The 24,750-nt window shown below is 32.4% G+C and overlaps 1 protein-coding gene across 4 annotated transcripts in view; it reads right to left on the bottom strand.

The window, feature by feature from the left end:
- The window catches only part of LOC129225697 (src substrate protein p85-like), a 42,737-nt gene extending 21,381 nt beyond the window's left edge, over positions 1–21,356 (bottom strand). Inside the window, exons 1-12 of one of the 4 annotated variants that reach the window (XM_054860177.1) lie at positions 21,234–21,356; positions 20,007–20,101; positions 18,420–18,496; positions 17,619–17,748; positions 16,979–17,089; positions 16,695–16,749; positions 9,878–10,099; positions 7,932–8,042; positions 5,329–5,495; positions 4,606–4,672; positions 2,307–2,458; positions 668–865 (exon numbers count right to left, since the gene is read on the bottom strand). In XM_054860177.1, coding sequence (XP_054716152.1) covers positions 668–865; positions 2,307–2,458; positions 4,606–4,672; positions 5,329–5,495; positions 7,932–8,042; positions 9,878–10,099; positions 16,695–16,749; positions 16,979–17,089; positions 17,619–17,748; positions 18,420–18,496; positions 20,007–20,096 — 1,380 coding nt within the window. In that variant the 5' untranslated portion in view covers positions 20,097–20,101; positions 21,234–21,356. The remainder of the gene's footprint in view (positions 1–667; positions 866–2,306; positions 2,459–4,605; positions 4,673–5,328; positions 5,496–7,931; positions 8,043–9,877; positions 10,100–16,694; positions 16,750–16,978; positions 17,090–17,618; positions 17,749–18,419; positions 18,497–20,006; positions 20,102–21,233) is intronic. The other 3 variants (XM_054860186.1, XM_054860195.1, XM_054860203.1) reach the window with 3 other exon arrangements.
- Positions 21,357–24,750: the final 3,394 nt, after the last annotated feature.

Here is a 24,750-nt window from a genome sequence, read left to right as displayed (position 1 = left end):
TTCTCTGTCATTTCAGAAAACGAGACATTGAGGGGAACGAGACAGGGTACCTGAAAATGGGAGTCCCAATCAAAATGGGACATATGGTCACCTTAGTTATATAGTGAGCGTAACTGGTGAGTTCTAGATCCAAACTTGCTAAATTGCAATGATGTATCTGGAGAGCGAGCCCTGCAAGTTCAGATCATGAAGTAATTTAAATGGAACTTCTTGCAGTTCAAAGGGTTGCTAAAAAATAGCAAGCAGATTGAGGTTGCCCCCAAGTAAAGTAAAATTTCAATAAGGAAAAAAAAAGAATTTGAACACCAATTAACAATCAACATGTTGAATTCTACTCACACATTTAACAAGTTCTTAAATCAAGATTTTAATATAAACATGAATAAAAGTAATTTTTAGAGATCTCTTTCAAATGTACAAAATTAAATTGTTTGTTTTTATTCACCTATAGGGTAAAGTGGTCACAGGTGAGGCTTAACACTTATCTTTCATCTAAAATAACTTAATCTTAAATTACCAGGCAGACATCAGATAAATATTAATTTTACTAAACATGTACTGTTTCCAGTTAACAAGATTAAATACAACTGAGCTTAAATACAATATGAAGATTGATGTAGGGCAAGATTGTATTCCTAAATTATGTGACAAAACTAACATTACTAACTTCATAATGAACAGGAGGCTGAGCCGAGGAGTAATACGATTGATCTGGAGAAGCACTTTTTGTAGTTGTTGCAGCTTGCAATAAAGGGGTAGGTACGCCTACAGATGACGTTCGAACTGTAGGGCCAAATAAATGTTCCTCCTCTTCTTCTTCCTCCACCTTCGCTTCTTCCCTCAGGCTTAGTCTTCTTTGTCGTTCCTAAATCATTATCAAATATTTTATCTTATGTGTATGTATATACCAAAGTACAGCAATAGAAGTTAACAAATGAAATAACAGTATGAGAAGGATCTAAATATGAAAAAATCAAGTGATGTTTTACCATTTTTTTCTCATATTTGCATTACAATGTACAATACAGCACTGTGCCTCATTATGTAGAATTGAATAGGGTAACCTTTTGTTGGCTTACCAAACTGATTGGCTTGATGATGACATTAGTGTTAGTACACATGCTTTGTACTTCTTTATAGAATACTGTACATACTTATATTCCTGCTAATACAATGTAGCTGACATATTAAATACTCATGCTTTATGGGAGGTAAAATTGCTTTATTATTAACTCAATACAAAGACTTTCAGGTCACTATTGAAGCAATAACGAATTTAAATAGGTCACCCATTAAATCCGGAGTCTGAACAGGGATCAGTCCCAATAACTGAAGTTCTACTGTATCACATATTCTTCAGTTAATAATAATTCATATGGTAAAAAATGCACAGATAAAGCAGAAAATGCAATTAGTAAATATAAAGGTTTTGAATGTTTTCTCACTTTGGTTTCATTTAAGCAATTTTTGTGTTACTTTCATGCATATTTAATTATTCATAAATTCTTATCCACTGCCTTCAAGTCATTCCTCAGGATCATCAAATGAGAATCAAAATTATACTATACTAGTATTGCCTTATTGAAACTGAAAAGTATGATCAGCATTCACATCAAGCTAGAGAAGGCTTTTAGGAAATCACCCCTCCCCCCCCCCTCCAAAAAAAATCAGTATGTTTTCATTCACAATTAAATTATTGAATATTTGCATTTTTATGTTTTATATTCAAAAATGCAAAATTTCTATTGAATTTAAAATAGATATCACACATGGCTATTTTGTCACAAACATGGAAAAGTGACTTTTAGAAAATATAGCATAAACATTTCACAACATAACATGACATAAGACTTGAAAATAGTAGCATATTGCACATTATGTTGCAATTGCACATTACGTTAATGTTTATGTAATGCACATTATATCTTTTTTTTCATAATGAATACCTTGAACCATGTAAATTTACATGATATTTTACGTCATACAATTAAAAAATGATGAGAAATAACTTAAAGAAAGGTAGTGGAAATAAAAAGTTTAATAAAGAGATTCAAGCTCTTTCCTCTGCTAATTTTTCGAAACTGTATTTCCGTAAATGTAATTTTAAACGATATTCGATTACGCCAGGTTGAGAAGGTCTGCAAACTAACTTTTTTTCAAAATTGAAGTTTTAAAAATGAAATTTTGTCCCTTCCTTGAAGAAATCCTGGATACGTCCTTGACCTGACCTGATAATAATTCCCAACTATGGCGTTGATTCCCATGTATAAACACAATTTCTCGTATTACATTTTTTCTCACATTACCTTTTCATCTTTTTCAGCAGCCTCTTTTTCCTTCTGTTCTCTAGCAATTCGTTTGGCACGTTCTTCGTCAGCTCGCTTCTTTGCTTCTTCTTCTTCTGCTTTAGCCATGTTTTCAAAGCGAGCTCTTAAACTACTAGCTTTATTGGACCCTACTGCACATAAAAATATAATTTTCTAATTAGTTTCAACTAGTCAGATCTTGTACAAACTCATTGAGTAGAAATCACTAAATTTAGGCTGAAAAAGAGCAATTTTCACTATTTAACGCTAGAACCGATGGACTTTCGATATATCTATTACTGCAGAGCAGGTCACTTCGATCCCAGATTATAAAGTAAAATATACATTAATTTAGTTAACTGAAACTTTTTTTTTTAATGTAATAACCGATAGTAATGTATCAATAGCTTTCAGCATCTACATCAAATAATTTGCTTAAAACAACAGAAATCAATTTAATTTTTACAAAATTGTGGTATTTAAAATGTCATAGCCTTGAGTATAGTAACATGTCTCTAACTGAATCTGCATACATTGCCTTATTTCTGTTACAAATATCTTTTTAATTGTGATCCCTGAACTGAGCAGTAAATACTTGCTAAATGCAAACCAAAACAAAACCAAAGTGTGAACTTTCAAATCCAAACTATCAAATCCAGACTAAAAACTTTTAATTCATTTTTGTTTGCATCCATCTTGTAAAAGCGGTTAGACTCTCTCTAACCATCGTAGTGTGTAGACATGTTATGCATTGTTAGCTAATAAATGTTGCTCATTTTTTATTAGTTAAATCATTGTTAAGCAGTGACTGCATAAAGCATGAAACAATGACAACACATCACATTTAAAGAAATATAAATAATTATAGAGAAGCCTCAACGTAAACATAACAGATGATCAAATAGAAGGTAAGTTCTTTGCTTATCAATTATCATCTTGTATTATTCAAATTGAATCAATATAAATAGATAACTATACTTAGAATTGCTTATTGAATTATAACAATTTCAATGGAAAAACAGAGTATCTCATTCAATATGTTTAAACATATTTTGAAAAAACGTTATCAGTTACACCTTTTAAAAACAATCACACCCAAGTTACTGAATGCTTTGTGCATTCTGTTTCTATACATTTTGCACAAATGAGTACTTATATTTTGAAAGAATATCTACAGTTTTATTTTCCCATATCAAACTCTATCAATATGGCATTGGATCCATTTACTTTTAGCATGTGGTTGTCTGTCATTTTCATTTGTTGGGTCACACTTACTAGATTTTTTTTTTTTTTTTTTTTGTCTTTTTTTTTTTGTAGAGACAGAAACACAAAAATCCGCACAATTTTTTGAATAAGTCTTAAGTGAACTGCCACACTTATTAATAGATTTTCCAGTTACAATTTTATACAAAACCTGGCATTGCTGTGATCATTTCTATGATTACGTTTGCATAATACATGTTACATCATAGTAAGAAAACTTTGAAAGAAAAGGTTTGAAAACAGAAAGCAAAAAAGTAAAACATTGAGTGGAGCTGCTGGTCATGCATCGGACCGCCGACTGTCAAAAAAAGTGTATGTTTGCTGTGAAAATCATAAGTATTTAAAATATTTTAAAACAAATGAAGGCTGAGCTTCTCACTATACTTAGGCAACAGGATTAATATTTATTTCAGTTCTCGCTTAACAATAGGCTTAAATGCTTAAATTCATTTGTCAGACATAATTGTTTTTATTTAAGCCTCAAAACAACAAAACTGAAAGTAGCATTTTTAAGATATTAGAAAAAAAAGGTTGAATTTCTTATTGTCTTTTGGCAATGGATTAAATATTTACTTCAGTTCATGTTGAAAAATGGGCCAAAATACATAGAAATCATTAGTCAGACACAAATGATTTTAATTAATTCTTGCAAAATGCTTAGAATTTTGGGGATAAAAAGTTTTTATGGGCTCTCTTCTGCACAAAAAGAGTGTTGAGTAAAAATTTCAAGTAAATCCATCGACTACTTAAATTTTGCGGTAGCAAACACACGGACACTGCATTTTTAGATGTAAGATAATAAAGGGTTTCTTCCTAGAGCAAATGACTAGTAAGCACACTCCATCCTCTTTGCCTGGATGCGTGAGTGAGGACAAAAAGATGATGCTTTTAAACTGAATCATGAATTTTATTTGAATCGATAAAGCCTTTACTTATTCAGAATTCAGAGAATCACTAAATACCATATTAAAGTCTCATCTTCACACAAAACAGTCGCTTTACTGAAACGGTGAAAAAAAAGAAAAAAAAAACTCACCTGATTCTGCACGAACTTTTTGATATGATGGTTGTGGCCTTTCAATTTCAGAGAAAGAATGTGCAGACTGAAAACATAAAAAATATTTAGATTGAATGTGCAAGAAAAAATGTCTACTAAAAGAAAGCAAGAAAAGTTAGAACAGCATACAAAGAAAGAAACCAAAAAAAAAAAAAAGAATCAAATGAATCATAAATTATATTCTATAAATCTTGGGCTAATATTTAAATGAAGGAAAATTACCAATTCTGTAAGGCTGTAGGTAGGTTGCATTTAAAATTGTAAAAAGTTGTAAAAATCAGCTTTTCACGAAAGAACAGCTTTTTCTTTACAAAATTTTTAAGTTGTTTTTCACTTTTAAACATAATAAAAATAAGAGTTAACCACCATGTATATAGCTGCCTTTCTCTCTTTTAACATAAGATGACCTGTCTCACAGCAGTGGCCAAGGGTGATCAACCAGGAAAATAGAGTAATAGTTCCAAGTAACTGTGGAATAGTGTGTGCAGCTCAAGCCTTTCATTGTCTCTGTGTGTCAAGTGTAACATTGTGTTTGTAAATTTTATCTGTTATTTAAAAATAAATAAGTTACACTAATCGACTTCTTTTGAACAGTAATGATACCCATACAGTAATAAGGCAATCTTTTAACTACTAATAATTTTTGCATTTAACAGAAAGGGGAAAACAAAGGGAAAAAAATGATTCCATCAACTAACTTACTTTATCTTGCCTGTCAGCTTCAACACCAAATTTACCACCAAATCCTTTTTTCATATCAGTTTGCGAAGGATGAGCTTCAACTTTAGTAACTTCCTCCCAACCAAGAGCAGATTTGTCTTTTCTATCACCCTGAACTCCAAATTTACCTCCAAAACCTTTAGCATAATCTAATTCAAAATTAAAAATAACAAAATTGGCAAGACATTTTGAAAAAATTATTAATATTTACAGCTAAACATTACTTAATTTTTTTAAGGATATGTGATTAAATTTTAATCTTATTTTATTTCTAAGGGGCATCTGGCAGGGTCATCACAAGGGAAGAGTCGATGGCAAAGACTGCATCATTGAAAATTTTAAGGGGTGCTTCAAATGATAGTTTTTTCTTTTGGGGAGGGAAGGGTTCTCAATCTGGGAGGCTATATAGCCTTTGAGGGGGCACCCAATTACTGTAGGGGGATGGGCATCCCTGGACTTGGTAAGTGTTCACATCAAGCATTAAAGTGCTACACATGTAGCAATGCATATTGCAAGAGCATACAAACCTTCTGTCCCAGAATGACAGGCATATAATACAAAACCCTATTACTTCCAAATTAGGTCTTATTTTACTTGAAAACAACCAAATATTACTTCCTAACAAACAATCCAAACCAAACAAGTGAATAAAATAGAACTTCCTAAAAAATTCCACTTAGTACTGGGATGATATAAAATATGTTTCTATCCCTTTAAAAAATGTAATTCAGCCAAATTTAAGTAAAAACTTAGATTTTCAACATTTGTAAAGTTATGAGCAACAATTTCAAATGAATTTATTACACAATTAAAATATTTGGATGTTTTTTTCTCCCTGACAATTTATCAGATGGATCTCTTTATATGTCTTGATAATTTGTTTTCTAGTTTCTTATTTAGGTCGTCATACCTCTTAAAGTGAAAAAATGGAGTTTAACTAACTTTGGAGTTATTTTATATTAATAAAAAAGTGTTCAATATGTCATTGCTTAAACCTAACATTAAACTCAAAGTTTTAACTTTATATTTTTCAAACATATAGGGAAACATGACTTTTAAAAATATCAAATGTTTAAAGAGGTTTAACAGAATCTTGGCTTCTATTTAAGAAAAAAGCTTGAATTAAAAAAAAAAAAAAACTAAATATTCAATTCTAAGCATATTTGAGGAACATTATGTCAATTTTAAGCAGGTTAACTTTCATTTTACTTAACCACGGAAAACAATAAGCTTCAAAAATAATTTTCATTATATTGATAACATTCTAAATTGATATTTAATGAATGTTATGTCCTAAAAGTATCAAATGCTACAGTAAAAGTATAATATTTCATGATTTTACTATAACTTGCAAATCAATAAACATGCTGCAATAACGTAAATTTGAAAAAACCTGTTAAAACACCAGAACAATTTAGTACATGCACATCTATCATAAGTTAACTTTTAAAATGCTGCAGTGATTTTAAATTTAAAAAAAGCAAAGCTATAATTAAAAAGTCTAGCAAGCAGTTTTATTGTTATTTACTTTCAGTTGTAGTTTTGAAGTCTCCTTGGTGTTAGTTCCAAGGCTGCCATTCGCAACAAAATTTAAGTTTTAATGAAACCCCCTGTTTTTTTTAATTATTTTTATTATTTTAAATACCGATGAATTATCAACATCAAAAAAAAAAAAAAAAATGTATAGCATTCCTTAAATCCTAATAAACAATTTTACAACAGTGCTTAAGGCACACGTGTTTTAATTATCTACAAATTGTTTAAAATCCCAGCAAACATTAACAAAAAGCTTATGTACATTCTTATAGATTCTAAATTTTAAAGAAAGGTATTCCTTTTTTCTTCTTTTTTTTCTTGATAAATTAAGTTACAAAGATCTGAAATTTGGACACTTTGCAATATGCACTAGTAAAAATATCAATATGTCAAAAATAATAACAATGACAAACATAATTGTATGATCGGAAAACTTTTACGTAAACAAAAATAAACCAGATGAAAGGTTTCTTAAAACAAATGAACATTACTATTTATATTTTGTTCCAAGAATTTCAATTTTATGTTATAATCACATATTTATAATATTTTAAAGCTTCAAGTTATTTAGTAAACTATGGATCCAAGAAATGTCGAGAGATTTTAATAGTAAAATGAGAAAAACGCTGAAAAGGAAATTGCAATATGTTCTTTGCATTAAAAAGACAATTATTTAACACAATTTTTTAATTAATCATTGAAAATATCCCCCCCCCCCCCTCCTCCAAAAAAAACTAAGAAAAAGATTTTATTTCTGCTTTTAAGCATCTATAAATACTAAATGTTACCCCATTTACTTAAAACAAGCAAAATAATAAGTTACAAATGGCATCCTTGAATTAAATGAGCGGATGTCAAAGAATGCGAGTTTTTCTCCCAACTTAACTGCAACCATCAGTTCCCAAAACGGAACACAATTATTTGAATGAATCATGCAATAATGTGAGTTAAAAATAAAAGCTGCACATTATTGAGTAAGTGAAAAGCAGCAGTGTTATGCAAGTCAAAATGCTACTAGCTCATTTAGTTTTCAGAACCATATGACTGACCAATCTGAGATTGGTGCTTTGGCACTTTTTCTATATACTGCCAACCAACAGCTGTCTTGTCTTGGCGATCAGTTTGAACACCAAATTTTCCACCAAATCCTAATGCATAATCTGTGAAGCAATCAAAAATAGTTAAAACAAAAGTTAACTTAGAAGCAAATCAATTTAAGGAAGCATTTGAAAATGCTACTTTCAATTATGTATCAATAAATTTTAACACTTCAACTTAGATTTAAAAAGATTTAACGATACAGTCAATCTTTGTTTATTGCAGTTAATCTGTTCTAGCCTCTACCACGATAAGTGAATTTTAGCGAAATAGGTTTTTTTATTTATAAAACTAATGATTTTTCATAGTTAGAGTGCAGAAAATGTATTTATGACCATTTAAATGCATTTTTAAAAAAAAAATTAGATTCTTATACATATGAAATAACATTCTTAAGCCACCATTACATTCATACAAAGTACAGCCATTAATTTCCAGGATGGCACTAATGGTTGCATGTTGAAAAGCATTTTTATGCGCATGTGCAGTGAAATTGGCATCATTCTAAGGTAAGTAGCTCTTGTGGAAAGATGCATTAAAACGTAGCGCTCAAATTCCTCTCGTCGAAGTAAAAGTGGAGCAAAGAATTAACATTAAATTTTGCTTCAAATTCAGCAAGACAGCTGCAGAAACATATAAAATGTGGAAACAAGTTTAGGGCGAGGAAGCGTTATCCCGCTCAATAACTTTTGAAAGGTTTAAACACTTTCGGGGCGGGTATGAAAGATCGATGATGATCCTCACACAGGTCGGCCGCAATCCGTACTCACACTGGAAGTTCGCGTTATAGCGACAACAGGAATTGAGACACTACATTTTAATGTGCCTTTCTACGAGAACCACTTACTTCAGAGTGAGGCTGATAGCACTGCACATGAGCAAGAAAACGATCTTCAATATGTAATCATTAGCGCCATCTTTCGGCTTTTCGATCTCCTGCAGTTAAGTTAGTCCCGGGAAATTAATAGCCGGACCTTGTATTATCCACGATATTACAGAAAATATGTGAAACTAAAACCCTATTAAACATTATAAATATCACATTTTCACATTGTTAGTATTGTGCATTGAACTATGCATGCATGTACAATTCTTTCACACTACCACTAATCTATAAAATCTGTAGTACAGTTGGTTGACAGGTACCTCTACCTCGAGTAACTTTGATCCCTTTGTCCACAAATACATTTATTTTTCAGGTAATTTCAGGGCTAATGCATACTTGTATTAAACACATAATTTTTTTTTAAACTTTTGACTCTTAATTTTCGAACTGAATCAAATTTTGACTTTCCTTTAACAGAGCTAAATACTACAAAAATGTTTTCAAAGATAAAAGCCTATCAAATTTTATGAAAATATGTAGGTGAAATTTAGAATTCTAAGATTTCTACAAATTATACACAAATAATTTAATAAATGAAATTAATTTTATTTCCTTTCTTTTTCATCATAGGTGATATTCGCATGGAAAAAGAATTAACCTATCCATGTAAATAATCTACCTTTATATTAACTTATCTGTAAATCCCCAGAGGCCAGCAGTGTATATTTGCAAAGTTCACAAGTCTTAATGCTGTTTTTTTTCCCCAATGTCTTTTTTCAATTTTCTGGACTAATGGACCCCCCCCCCTCCCCCCCCCCCACCCCCTCGTACGAAGATCTGGGCCTGGTTGAATGAAAGTTGAAGAGTTCCTTTTCTCTTCAGGCCCGTAAATGTGAACAAAATGAACAGTCAACAACACATCCCAAAATACAAAGATATTTGTCCAGTAAACACACCTGTTGATTAAATATGTTGATCAAACCTATTTTCCATTGAAATAAAACTAAACAAAAATTATTGGTATTAAAGAGCTAACATAAATAATTTATTTCACTAATTATACAAAATTACCTTTTTGTGAAGGATGCTTTTCAGTTTTTTCTTGATAATCCCACCCAACAGCTGATTTATCCTGCCTTCCTTTGTCAACTCCAAATTTTCCACCAAAGCCTTTGGCATAATCTTTTTGCGATTCATGCTTCTCTGTTTTCTCGAGGTAATCCCAACCAACAGCATTTCTGTCCACTCTGTCTTTCTGAACTCCATATTTCCCACCAAATCCTGATGCATAATCTGAAGTAAAGTTAAGAGAAGTAAATAAAATCAAACAAATGCAGCTTGTCATTATTTAGAAATGCATTAGCAGTCCAGTTAATTAAAAAAGCAAACCTTTTTTTCAAAATTTACTATCAAACATGTTACATGTGAACAGTTTCACTGCGACATACATATATAATAGAAAATGTCATCAATTAAAAGAAGAATTAACCATCAATATCTTGATAATCCCACCCAACAGCTGATTCTTTTTGTGATTCATGCTCCGCTGTTTTCTCAATGTAATCCCAACCAACAGCATTTCTGTCCACTCTATCTTTCTGAACTCCATATTTCCCACCAAATCCTGATGCATAATCTGGAGTAAAGTTAAGAGAAGAAAGTCAAAACCAAACAAATGCAGGGTTTTTTTTTATTTAGAAATGCATTAGCAGTCGAGTTAATTAATAAAATTTCATCAATTAAGACCAAAATTAACTATTAAGTACAATATTGCATACGTGAAATTTGTCACCAACATGTGAGAATATAGTGCAAAAGAGCAATTAAATTTTGAAACGGAAGTTATACAGTGAAATTTCAGCAGTACCAGAATATATAATTTTTGGTCCCTCCTACAACAAAATCTATAGGGTCCCTCCTCCCCAGAGGTCAGCAGTGTATATCGTCGTCTCAGAGCAACAGTAAGATATCTTGGTGTTATTTCTGGGATTAGATGTCTTATTGTTGCTGAGGCGATGATGTTTGCCACATTAATAAGTCTTAGTGATAAGTTTTTCAATTTTTTTTTCAATTTCTTGGAACCCCCCCCCCCCTCCCCCACACTGCAAGGTGCAAGGGTGCCCATATGAAAAATTATAAAAGGGGGGGGTCAGATATTTTCCCCATGGAAACTGATTTTAATGCAGATTAGAGTTATTAAAATTCGATGTTTTTAATAACTTATTCATTAACGGCTGGAGAAGAAATGTCTTCACATTTTTACAAAGAAACAAGTACTAAAAGCAAGGAAGTTCTAATTTCAAAGGGGGGGATTGAGCCCCCCTTACCCCGGATATGGGCGCCCTTGTCACAGTCAGATGGTATGCAGATGAAGTTGTAAATTAATTTTTGCAGTTTAGTTATAAAATAAAAGCCATGGCTCAAAAAGTGACTAAAATGCTTCAGAAAGTAATTTTTCTAAATTTTTTGCCCACGGTAATAACATAAAATGTCAATATATATGACATTCTTAAAAATTTTATTTCCTGCAATAAATTTATAAAAACTTGATTGAAGCATTATTTATTTATTTCGAAGTTTGTTTTGCAATTGATAATAAAACAAATGATTAGTTTAAATTTTATCTTCCTCTCTCCTTAAAGTCAAAAACATAAAATAAAAATTTGTTGGGTCAATATTTGCCTTTTTGCACTAGATGTTTTATTGAACAGTTGCAAATAGATAACCAAATCTAAGCTTTTCATTTTTTTGATACACTTGTGTTTGTACATGTATGAGTATGAATACACAGACACACATATAGCTGTGCACAGAGAGATAGCCGATGAACTGGAAGTGAAAAAAGAACACTTCATTTTGTAATGGAAACATCATCAGCGAGAACGAGTGAGCAGCAAAACTTTAGAACTAAGGCCTAAAGGGTTTAGGGAAATAAAACGACTAAATACTGTAACCATCCAATTAGTATTAGAAATAAGCAATAAGTTGTATTTGGAGACGAAAAATTGTAAATTGACATGAAGATTTAAAAACCTGGGTGCAAAATTTGACACCAAAAGTTTTGGATCAGAGCAAAACTTTTCTTTATCTATCCATGACTGAGACTCTTGATTGCCGTGAAGAATAAATTTGTTCAATTAAATTTAAAATACAATCAAATTTGTCTTGATTTTTTTTCATTATCTGCATATTTTAGATTTTATTAATTTGCAACCAGCAAGATTCAGTACAGCATAACTTTGATTTAACGATTTCCTCAATTCAATGATACATTTCACTTTTCCGGATTTGACTGCACTGAAGATCTAATTGAAGGACTGCATTTAACGACAACTTTTTCCAGTCCTTGAAAATCGTTAAATCAAGGTTATACTATTGTATTTCCATTTCTGAGAAATGCATAGAGGAGCACAATTAAGGGAAGAACCACTCTAATATTTGACATAACAGGTGGAAACTAGACAAGCTGATCTTTACTAGTTGCAGAAAGGGCGCATGTCATCAGCTTTGTTTCAAGCGGATCGAAAAATAAGCAAATGCTTTCTCATTTCCCAGTATTTAAAACAAAGTTATTGTTGTAGAACAGAGGTTCCCAACCGGTGGTTCGCGAACCCCCAGGGGTTCGCGAGGTGCAGGAAGGGGGTTCGCGAAAATTTCGGTGCAATGGCGGATTTTTCCTAGTTTGGTAAAAAATTATAAAATATTCAATTTGCACACATAGGTACTAAATTTTTTTTTTTAATTTGAAAACGCGCCAGACTCTTGTATTAAGCTCAAAAAAAAAATCTTTCAGCGGTTTTATAATCTTGGTTAAAAAGAAATTTTCTCATTTTTTTTTTTTGATAGACAACAAAAAGAGATATCCTTCCTTCTTTATTGCGAGGCGCCATGCAGAAACCTTGTATTAAGCTGTGGCGGGGATCACGATGACCTTAAAAAGGCGCCATCGCGTGGAGTCAATCAAACAATATACATAATATACATATGTCGAAAAAAATAAAGAATTCTCAAACAATGCATCATAGGGGTATTATTTCTAATCTGGTTGAAATATAACTCGGGAATTTCCGTCGAATTCAATCATCGAATAGCAGACATGACAGCAAAAGGCTCCAAACTTAAAATTTATTACTGGATTTTACCCATCTGTTCGTTTTCAAAAATTTATAACATCAGCATGCTCATGCTCATAGTTCTGGGGAAATAGTTGTTAACAGACGTATTTAGAGATACTTTAGAGATGCTTGAAAACAAGTGATTTTGTTTGCAATTGGTTTTGCTACGTGAACTTGCTACTCTGTGAAGTTATAATCGTGTTGGTAATTTTTATGATTTAATAACTTTCTGCTGTTATGGATCGATGGTTGAAAACTGGTAGTTTGGTTGAGCGACAAATGGACAAGCAGTCAATCGATCAACCCTCAACATCAGCAGTAACTTTCGAATCAACACAGGATATTGAAATAGATAGCTGTAATGAACTGCCGCCTCCCCCGACTAAACAGAAAAGTGAACTAGGGGACAAAAAGGGAAAATATGACAGTGACTATTTACAAATGGGCTTTTATTTTATTGGAGAAGAGTCTGAACCTAGACCGCTTTGTCTTCTCTGCAACGAAGTTCTAGCGAACAGCAGTTTGAAACCGTCACTTCTGAGAAGACACCTCGAAACAAAGAATCCGACACACAAGGACAAACCTATCGAATATTTTAAAAGAAAATTGGAATATAATGAAAAGTGTAGCGTCTCTACGTTCCTGTTAGAATCCAACGAAGATAGTAAAATGGCCCTTGAAGCTTCATATCGAGTCAGTTATAGAATTGCAAGATCTGGACAGCCACATACAATTGCAGAAAATTTAATTGGACCGTGTGCTAAAGATATTGCTAAGTGTATGCTGGGAGAAAAGTCAGCAAAAAAAAATTGACCTATTTCCGCTATCAAACAACACAGTATCACGCAGAATTACTGATTTGGCAAGTAATGTGGAGAAAGAACTTGTGAATAGAATAAAAGAGAATAATTTTGCGATCCAGCTTGATGGGTCGACTGATGTAGCAAACGTTGCAATATTACTTGTCTATGTTAGGTATATTTTTAACGATACAATTAAAGAAGATGTACTATTTGCAAAACCTTTGTAAACCAACACAACTGGAGAAGCAATTTTCTAACTGGTCAACAGTTACTTTGAAGAAAATGGAATAGATTGGTCTTTGTATGTGGGTGAGTGCACGAATGGTGCAAAATCAATGACAGGAAAATTTGTTGGCTTTGTGGTGCGAGTAAAGAAGATCAACGAGAAAATTGAATGGACTCATTGCTGCATTCATAGACAATAAGCATTAGCATGCAAGCGTATTCCCGCAGAATTATCCGCTACTTTGAATGATGCGGTAAAAATTGTAAATTTCATAAAATCACGTGCCACAAACTGCCGTCTATTTCACGCGCTTTGTGAGGAATTGAGAAGCCTTCATGTTACTTTACTTCTTCACACAGAAGTTAGATGGCTTTCCCGTGGCAAAATTTTGACACACTTATTTGAATTGAAGTCAGAAGTCCAAGCATTTTTTGTTGATCATCCATTTCACTTGTCCACTTGCATATTCGATCCGCTTTGGATGCAAGGGCTTGCATATTTAGCTGACATCTTTTCAAAATTAAATGAATTAAATCTATCCTTGCAAGGTGTAGTTGTTAATATTTTCGTTGTATATGATAAAATTGAAACTATGGTAAAAAAATTGAATTTCTGGATCCAATGCCTGGAAATGGGTGAGTTTTCTTGTTTCACTTCTCTTAGTAGTTTTTTATCAGAAAACTCAATGAAACTTGATGAAAGCGTTAAAAGAAATGTATGTGAACATCTGCAACATCTTGAACTAACTTTTGATGAGTATTTTCCTAATAGACGTAACGTCCCTCTCTCAAACAACTGGATACGCAATCCTTTTGAAGGAAATCCATGCTTAGAGACCACCCTGACATTACCTGAAAAGGAAATGCTCATCGAGTTATCCTGTGATAATTCATTGAAAAACCTTTAAAGAGCTCTCGTTAATTGACTTCTGGCTCAGTGTAAGAAATGACTATACCGTTTTGTCCAAAAAAGCAATTCGAATTTTATTACCATTTTGTACAACATATCTGTGCGAGAAAATATTTTCCTCCTATACTTATCTCAAAGATAAATACCGAAGCAGATTGAATGCAGAGCCTGATTTAAGACTCAAACTGTCAGACATTGAACCAAACTTTCAGTTTCTTTGTTCCGTCAAACAGCCACAAATATCGCATTAAGGATTTTTTCCCCAATTTAAAGTATGCTTAAAAAAAGTAGTTGGTTTATAAAACTTCTTGTTTATAATTTTTCTTGTAGATGTAGTTTTAACTTTTTATTAATGTTTGCATTTAATGATATTTTACAATTATATTTTTGTTTATTGCAATCAAATGCTGCAAAAAATGGAAAGCAAACATGCTGTTTTTTTATTGTTTCTTACATGTTACTAATTTCAACATCAGGGGGTTCACGAACTTTTTTGCCTGTTCCAAGGGGTTCGCAAAGAGAAAAAGGTTGGGAACCGCTGTTGTAGAAGGATGCACAGGACAAGTTAAAAAGGAATTTACATTATATTTTATGCAAATTCACGGGAAACTCAAAACTATTACTTTCATACAGGAAATTATTATTGAACCATGTATTGTTCTAGCCAGGTTTTACTGCACAATACAATAATATACTGCTGAACAATTAAATAAAAGTTGAACTAAAATATTAACTACACAAAACAGTGAAACCTTTCTGAGCAGCCACTCCTCTGTTTCGTAACACTTTGACTGTTCAAAGGGGGTGGTCCTTTTAAAAGATTTTCCTTACAGTTGAAATGTAATTTCTATAATACGTACATAATATAAGCTAGTCTATCACTTAAAATGAAGTTTGAGACTTTTCTAAAGGGAAATAGTATTTTATTTAATTATTTTATGATTTCAAAAATAGGATACAATTTGTAACTAAGGTTTTACTCTTCTCCAACACTTGTTTAAAAATTTGTTTTTCAGTTCAAAATGTAAATCTCTAACCAATTTAGTTGTCATTATATCTACATTTCTGATGACTTTATTTATTATCCCCAAAATCACTTCAGTTCAAGGTTTAGCTTGCTGGTGATTACAAGATGTATAAAGTATCAATTGATTGTCAAAAACCAAATTAGTACATGAAAGGCGCAAAAATATATTTGTTCTGTATTAGATTTAATCGCTCACCAGAAAATGTTTCTCTCGGTGGGCACTCTAATTATCAAAACATTCAGTTGGTGTTTTCTGTTAGAAATAATTCTAAATCCTACTCTATTCTCTCGCCAATTTTCTGTGCTCATACTGCTCAGAACTTCAATATGTTGTTCAAGATTCACAAAAAGATTTTTTAGTGTTCTTTGCAACCCAAATCACACACACACACACTGATCAACTGATAAAATAAGCTTAAGCATCATTTTTACTCCAAAACTATCGGAATTCGTTAACAGCCAGTAAAACGTCTCCTTCTTGAACTGAAAAGCTGTAGATTAAAAAGAAAAATGAATAGATTTTCCTGAAAGATGGGTTGGGTCCAGCCACTTGCTGGTCATCCAAAAAGGTTGGATGGCTGTTGCTAGAGGTTTTTCTAAAATTAAGTCTGAGTACTAAAAATTTTGTGCCGCAACAAAATGGCCATTAAAAGGGGTGGCTGCTTAAGACAGGTGGCTGCTTGAAAAGGTTTCACTGTACTAGAAAAAGACATTTTTAACTAGATAATTTGCATTTCCAAAATCAACCAAACATAAAATTGCTCTTCCTTTCTTCACTATGCCTGCCTTAACTTTAATGGTAGCATACCTTTTTGAGAAGCATGTTTATCAACCTTTTCATGATGGTCCCATCCAAGTGCAGACTGGAATTCAAAAATATATATATATATATTAAAAAAGAATAATAATTTCATTGTTACAGCAATAAAAATTCCCTTCTTAAACATAAAATTAGTATTTATCCCTAGAAACTGTGTTTAAAAAAATTAAGAACACTAATCATTGAACTATCAAACATTTTAGAGATTGTAACTGAAATTGAAAGTGACATGGCCAAGAGAGGAAAAAGTTTAAAACAACAAATTTAAGTACCTTATCTTGTCTATCAGCTTGGACACCAAATTTCCCCCCAAATCCTTTAACAGCATCTACTTGAGAAGTATGTTTTTCAATATGAGCAACATAATCATGTCCAACAGCAGACTGAAAGAAGAAAAAAAAAAAAGATTTTAAAAATATATTTAAGAGTGCATTTAAAAACTAAGCCATTCCTTATAAAGACAAAAAGTAGAAAAGGATATACTATTTTCAAAATGCAGAACAATATAACATGAAAGAACATCATAACATGAAAAAAACTACATAATTTCAGCAAACATCATTTTAGCTCAGATCATGTAATTAATCAATAAAAGAGGAGCAGAACACATTCAAGTCAATGTAATTTAGCATTTCAGTAATTAGTGTTGTAATTTAACATTTTAGTTTATTACTTTTTATATTTAATAATTTGTTCAATAAAAGTTTTAAATGTTTACTTAATAAGTTTTTAAAAGTATGAATATGATTAAGTTAGGCTAACTTCTAAGAATTAAACAGTGATTATTCTATCTTGCCTTGAATTGAAAATTTCACAGTAAAAAGTTCTTTTATTAGGAAAATAATCATTAAAGTTGCTTGAAATAACCTGAAATTCAATAATTAAAATTGAAGAATTTAACAGCTATTTTACCTTATCCATTCTGTCAGCTTGAACCCCAAATTTCCCTCCATAACCAAAGGATGATTTAGGGCCACTTTCCAAACTCTTTTTCTTTAATTCAGCATCATCTTTCACCACATTACTCCTCAGTTCTTGAATGCTAAAAATAATGAACATAAAAATTAGAAGTCTGTTGAAAAGATGAGCAGGTAGAAAAACTTGGCAAAGAATGCAATATAAAAAATTTGAGCACTCCACTAAATGAAAAAGGGAAAAAATCCAACAAATAAACACATTTTGAAATAATGAATTAGAGACAGGGCCAGATTAAGGCACAGGCGCATGGGGCACGGACTCAGGGCACCAACATTTGGAGGCACCAACATCAAATCTGTAGGTAAAAGTTTGATTTTGGACTCATTCCATATCATACTATAGCAAGATGTAAATATTAAACTCAGAAGAAAAAAAACCTTGCAAAAATTTAATCTCTATCGCAGATCCCACAGCCATTCCAAGTTCGTTCTATATTTACAACACTATTAAGGTTCCACCATTGATAACTTTGATATTAAGGGCTTACTGCAACGGGCAAAGTTTGATGACATCTAATATTATCATGTTTAGTTATCTAATACTATGTCTGTCACTTCCATTTTTTGCAATATAAGATACCACCAAATTTAGTACAGATATAAATAAGTTCGGAATGGGGGGGAGGGCACTAAATAAATTTCGTGCCCAGGGTCTTCAAAAACTTAGTCAGGCCCTGCTTAGAGATTAAAATGTCTTGCTTAGCTAATATGAATGGGAGAATAAAAACAGAAGTACTTTATTGCAGCAGCAGTTCGGCCTGAACCTTCTACAGTTTTTGATCCCCATCTCTGTTCTTCTTCAGTAACATCATTCTGAAAATAAATAATTTTATCAAAAAAAAAAAAACCTTAGTTTTCAAATAAAAAGTATCAAAATTTTATGCAGTTTGTGATCTGTATTTTAAGAACTTTATTTGAGCTATTTTTTCGTCATTAAAAAATTAAGAGATATTACTAAAAAATAATTTTAACAAAGTAAACAGTCATCAGTGTCAAAGAGGAAAGTTTTTTCTTTTTTTTTTTAATTTTTTGAAGCTTTTCTTTTTAGACTTATGTATATTTTGTTTCGATTTTCCCAAAAACATAAATAAAGAAACATTCAAAAACTAAGAAAATTTTATGCTTAAATTTTATTTTTAGAATGGCTTTATAAATATTTTTGTTTATGAAACATTTAATAAGTAGTAATTTTCAATATCATTTTTAAACCACTCAACAAGCCATGATAATAATCAAAACTGTATAAAAGAAACACGCCTTAGCAAAGAAAACTACTTCTGTCATCAGCAAAGTAAAAATAAAAATCACTGCCTGAGTTACACTTTGGATAAATCAGATTGGCAGATTTTGCACACCTGTATGCAATGAAAGGGAGTAATTTTTGAATAACACAAGTTCCTGCTCAGATTTTTCCTTCAAAGGTTGTGTTATATAGGCTACGTATATGCATTGCTTCAAAGTAGGCTTGCCAGACATCCCGGTTTGACCGGGACAGTCCCGGTTTTCGAACAAAATCTCGGTGTCCCGGCAGGTTTACTTCACATCCCAGTAAAGGATAAATTTGTTACAAATGATCAAAATGGTCCAAAAATAATTAATTGTGAAGGATTATTTAGGATAATTACTTTTATCACTTACAACATTGACTTGTAAAATTAATACCGGATTAGCTTGTGAGGGTTTTTGAAACAAGATTAAATCCAAATAAGACTAAAAAATCCTATAATATGAAAAGTATATGTAATTATTGTTCATTTTTTTATTCCTCATTCGAAGTGTTTTTTCTAATCAAAATAAATTGTAAACACAGTGAAGCACCATTAATATGTTTCTCTTTTATACATTTTTATCAATTATATGTGTTTTAAATTGGTCCCTGCAGAGTCTAATACACATTAACATACACCTATTATATGTTTTTTTCATTTATATGCTATTTTCATTCGGTCCCTTCAAAGCCGTATAAACGGTGCTTCACTGTATTTACATCTCGGAACTGAAATATTTAAATTTTATCTGCTTATGTCAGTTTTTATTACAACCTTTGTATATTAAGGTTCATAATTAGTAACCATTTATTCATAGCATTGAAAATAAACTACCATATAAAACGCTCTAATACTCAGCCAGGAGAATGTACCCCTTAGAATAATAGCAATGCTGAGGGGGGGGGGATTCCGATGTCCCAGTTGAACATTTCAGAAAGCTGGCAAGCCTACTTTAAAATCATATAATAATGCATTTCATTTCAAAAACTGATGAAGATGCAATAAATTATTAAGTTACAATCAAGAACGTAGCACAATTTAAAAGGTTTACTTACAATAAAATCTGGATCAGTTTCCCAATCGTCATCCCCATCATCTCCATTTTTTGTATTATTTACATCATAACCAACAGTAGCACGCCACATATTAACTGAAAGATAAATAAAAATATCTTTTTAAATCCCTTTTTTTAAATAAATTATATAGTACACACATTATACCTAAAAATAATCACTTGACACCTTGAGACAAGATTTGGACAAAATAATAACAAAATTGACAAAATTAAATACTTGACTAAAAAAAAAATGCTATTGTTGTACATAATACTAGTGACACCAGTATTATGTACCGCACAATCATAAAAGGCATATCAGTTTACAGCTAATTAAGAGTTCAGAAGAGCTTTAGATCCATCAGTACTAATGACGCACGCAAAAATTTAAGATTAAAGTCAGAATAGAGTTTGCAGCAACTGAATGCAATTTGGGAAATTTTTGCTTTTGCATGCATGTATACATTAGTATAGTTACTATTTTTATTAAAATTTCTAGACTAACAGGTCACGACTTTCTATCTAAACACCAGCATTGTACCGGTGCAATCATAAATGTTCGTTTGTTCTTTGTCAAAGTGATTACCTATTACTTTTGATCAGGTGCTCAGCACGGATAATGCAACAGCCTTATGACTTAAGGGGAAAGAAAACAGTATGGTTACCAGACAGCTCCATATTTCGTCCCCATCAAAATATCCCCCTTAATGCATACCTGCAAGAATTTTATTCCCCCGTCCCCGTTTTAATAATGGTAGTGAAACACCTGACATTAAAAACGTGGTAGTCGTAACTAAGGCAGGGGTGCTCACCTAGAAGGGTCATGTAGACTGCGCCAATGAAATTTTTAGGAGGAAGGGGGATGTTTTGAGGGGTATTTTTCACTTTTGGGGGGGGGCTCTTGCTTTTGGGAGGGCTTCGCGATATTTAGGGGAGTGTACCCTTGCCTTTAGGGGTGTAGGGACCCCTGACTAAGTAGCCACTTAGCATTAATACTTCCCTAAAGACTTCATTACTAAATTTTAAAAAATAGCCTTTAAATGAAAATAATAAAATTGAGCAATCTTAAAACACATGAGAATTTTTTATAAAGCTGAAAGTACTTTAGACTTTCCCCCCAAAGCTTTTTGGAAAATGGAAAGGAAATAATCATAAAAGCAACTTCGATGCTATAAGGCCAGAGCAAGAGGAATACAAAATTATATCAATGAAATTTATATGAACCTACATTTTAGAACTAATATGTTTTACATAAAGATATGCTCAAATTTGAGCTAGATATAATCATAATAATAAAACAAATCTTTCATATCACAACAGACAACACCCGTCAAACCGACATTGATTACGGTCATGAGTATGATTCAATGTCAGCGTTTTAGAGCAATGCCAACATTAAGAATGTTCGTATAGAACAACCGGTTGCACCGAACGGTTGGTTTGATCGCGTCCGTGCCCTGATACATTTGCTGCAAATATGTACTTCGCTCAAAATTTTTAAATTAATATCAATAATAACCGGTTGTTATCTTGGAAAATCTATAGATAAATTTATGAAATTAATCACTTGCTTTCATGGATACGTGATTGAAAGCACAAAGAATTGCATATTTTTATCTTACGAACCCTTTTTTTTAAAAAAGCGATGAGAAATGGAGGCCCCCTTTCCAATAATAAATGATAATTTTATTTTTATTTTGTAATCAATGTTGTTATTTCGTGTGTAATATTTGTTTCATTCTGACTACTCCTTCTTGGTGTTGCATTTTGTGCAGTCAATGAGCATTTTATTTTCTCCACATCTGAATGACAGGCCTGTCTTTTCGCAATGCATGGGGGAGGGGGGATTGCCCCCCCCCCCAATGAATTTAAGATGATATTAGACATTTTTGTACCCATCTTGCTGTTTTTTCCCCAAAGATGTATTGATCACAACCCTTACCCTCATCCCTGGGCAAATTTTGAAATATAACAGGCCTGACTTAAGTATGATAGAAATATACCGAATATTCGGAAAACTTCATTAAAAATTCTTTCATTGCGAACTAATATAATAACAGAGCCAAAAAAAGTTTGCAGATGATTAAGAAAAGTTTGCTTCGAACATATGTTTCCTGCAAGAGTTTGCACAGCAAATTTTTTACCAACAGTAATATTTTAAATTTTCTAAGCAATTATTGTTTGTTTTTATGAAGAAGTGTAAGCACATCATTGCGATGTATTTTATGGAGTCAAGTTCAGCACAAGTATGTTAATATTTGTATCAGTAACGTGAATAGCATGGGTAACACCCGAGCAGTAATTTGGTGTCACCAAAAGCCCCCTCTCCCACAAAAGCAAAAAATAATTAATTTGAATTTTGACATTTTGAATTCAAATTATGTTTTTTGTAACCACGAGTGTGTATATGTAGGCGTTTGTGTAAGTATGTGTGCGTGCATGTATGTGTGTGTAGACGTGTGTGTTTGTGTCTGTGTAGAGGCATGAGTGTGTGTATGTATATATATATGTAGGTGTGTGAGTTTGTGTGTGTAGGATATGGACGTAACCTGGAGACAGTTTTCGCTAGAGGAGCAGCATCGGGAGCAGCCAGTCGACGGTGGTGCTGCAAGGGGGGGGGGGATATAATCAGCGTAACGCCAAAGACAGTCAAGTGAAAACAATAAGCAATGCGATTGCTCAAAAAAAAAAAAAACATCGATCCGGATTAACAGAGTCTGAACTGGCAAGGTTCTACTGATGTAGTGTGAAATCGGAGAAATTTGGTACGTGCTCTCATGTGAACTTGTGCCCATTTGTTTTTGGCACCAATTCCCCCCAAGGGAAGAGGAGCAATCGAATGTTTCTTTGGTTATGTGTGCCGGCTCTTCCTCAGAGGAAGTAGAGTTGGAAGAATCAAGCATAATTTGGTTCATGTTGCCAGGGGTGGACTGGCCATGTGGGCAAATGCCCGGTGCGACCCTCTACTGTTGTCTTCTTTCTTTTAAAAAATTAAGACTTTTTTGCTTTTTAACACTTTAATTTGAAAATTTTCTGAAAATCCTCCCTCTTCCCAAATTTACAAAAGATAATTTTAAAAAGTTTCTTTTTTTCGGGTCTTCAACTTCAAAGAAAATTCCGGGTGAGAGTCCCTGAATTATAGTCAGATCCAGAAATTATTCAAGGAGGGGGTGGTTGATTTTTTAACTAATCACTTACTACGTATCTGACTTTTACACATGCTTGAGATGAGCGGGGAGCTGCCATATCGCTTTTAGCAACTAAAATATACAAATTTATCCAAGCATATCCTCAAAGCTATTATTTTTCTTTTCCGTTGAAAGGGGTCGTGCTATAAAATTGCATTTTAGAACTTCAATTTCGTAATAATTGCGTGTAATATTTCGAAACCCTCTCTCCCTAAAATGATTGGAGGTCGTCTAAAATTGCTCTTTACACCCCTCGTTATCTCGCGCCTCGATATATCGCTCTTTTCTTCTGTCTCCCGAAAAGAAATATTAAAACCTTAAACAAAAAACTTTGCTTGAAACCATTTATAAAAACACATGGTATTACTATGAAAAGGTCTCTTTCTTCTTTATTTTGTCAATGAACAAGATGAAGATTCTTCTGAATTCGCTGGAAAAGCAGCAGCAATTCAAGTCATCCAAATGTACATACTGGCAGTATATTTCAGTCTTAGATTTTGTTTGGAAACTACTGGACATTTGCTTCTGTATCGATACTTAGGCCTTGGCCCAAAATGAAAAGAACATATGCTCTGGCCCTGACTGCCTTTTAGTACAGAAAAGATTTGTGCTTGGTTGTACAAATCGGGATTTGCATCAAAGAAAGGAAGAATGATCTGGACAAGCGGGCGAAAGAGTTTTCTGGAAACAATCTGGTTACTTTTACTTTTCATTCTTTCTACTGTAAATCGAAGGGATTAGAAAGTCTATTGGGAATAAGAGGGAATTGGAATGCTGAAAGAGTTTTCCGGAAACAATCTGGTTACTTTTACTTTTCACATCCTTTCTGCTGTAAATCGAAAGGATTAGAAAGTCAATTGGAAATTGGAAAGCTGAAAGAGTTTTCTGGAAATAATCTGATTACTTTTACATTTCACATCATTTCTACTGTAAATCGAAGGGATTAGAAAGTCTATTGGGAATAAGAGGGGATTGAAATGCAGAAATAGTTTTCTGGCAACAATCTGGTTACTTTAACATTTCACATCATTTCTACTGTAAATCGAAGGGATTAGAAAGTCTATTGAGAATAAGAGGGAATTGGAATGCTCAGTCTTATTTTGCAGTAGCTAAAAAAGATGATTTTCATTTACCATTTGATATTTGTACTTTTCTGACGCTAAAAATTTACTTAAATTTAAATCTTATTTAAAATTTAATACATGTGATAGTACATTCGTGAATTACATCAAAATTATTTGAAAATTATGTGTCAGAAAGAACGAATCCTAATTTACTTGTATGTTGGATGGATGACTATTTTTAATGACTTAGGTAAAATAGCGCTTTTTCTTTGTGCCCCGAAAAGTTCGATATAACCAGGGGTTACTGTCTTATGATTATGACCATGTTATCTCGAAAACTCAATATCTTGAAAAAAATTTTTACCGTCCTTTTGATTTTGTAATATATAGAGTACATTGTAGTTCAATTATCAACTAACTGTAAGTATCTGTACACTCTAATGACAGGATCTGCTGACTACAGTCATGTCCCGACTTACGCGAGGGATGCGTT

The sequence above is a fragment of the Uloborus diversus genome, chromosome 1, assembly GCF_026930045.1.
Source record: "Uloborus diversus isolate 005 chromosome 1, Udiv.v.3.1, whole genome shotgun sequence".
In the NCBI taxonomy this organism is placed as follows: Eukaryota; Metazoa; Arthropoda; class Arachnida; order Araneae; family Uloboridae; genus Uloborus; species Uloborus diversus.
This window is presented reverse-complemented; position numbering and strand designations above follow the sequence as displayed.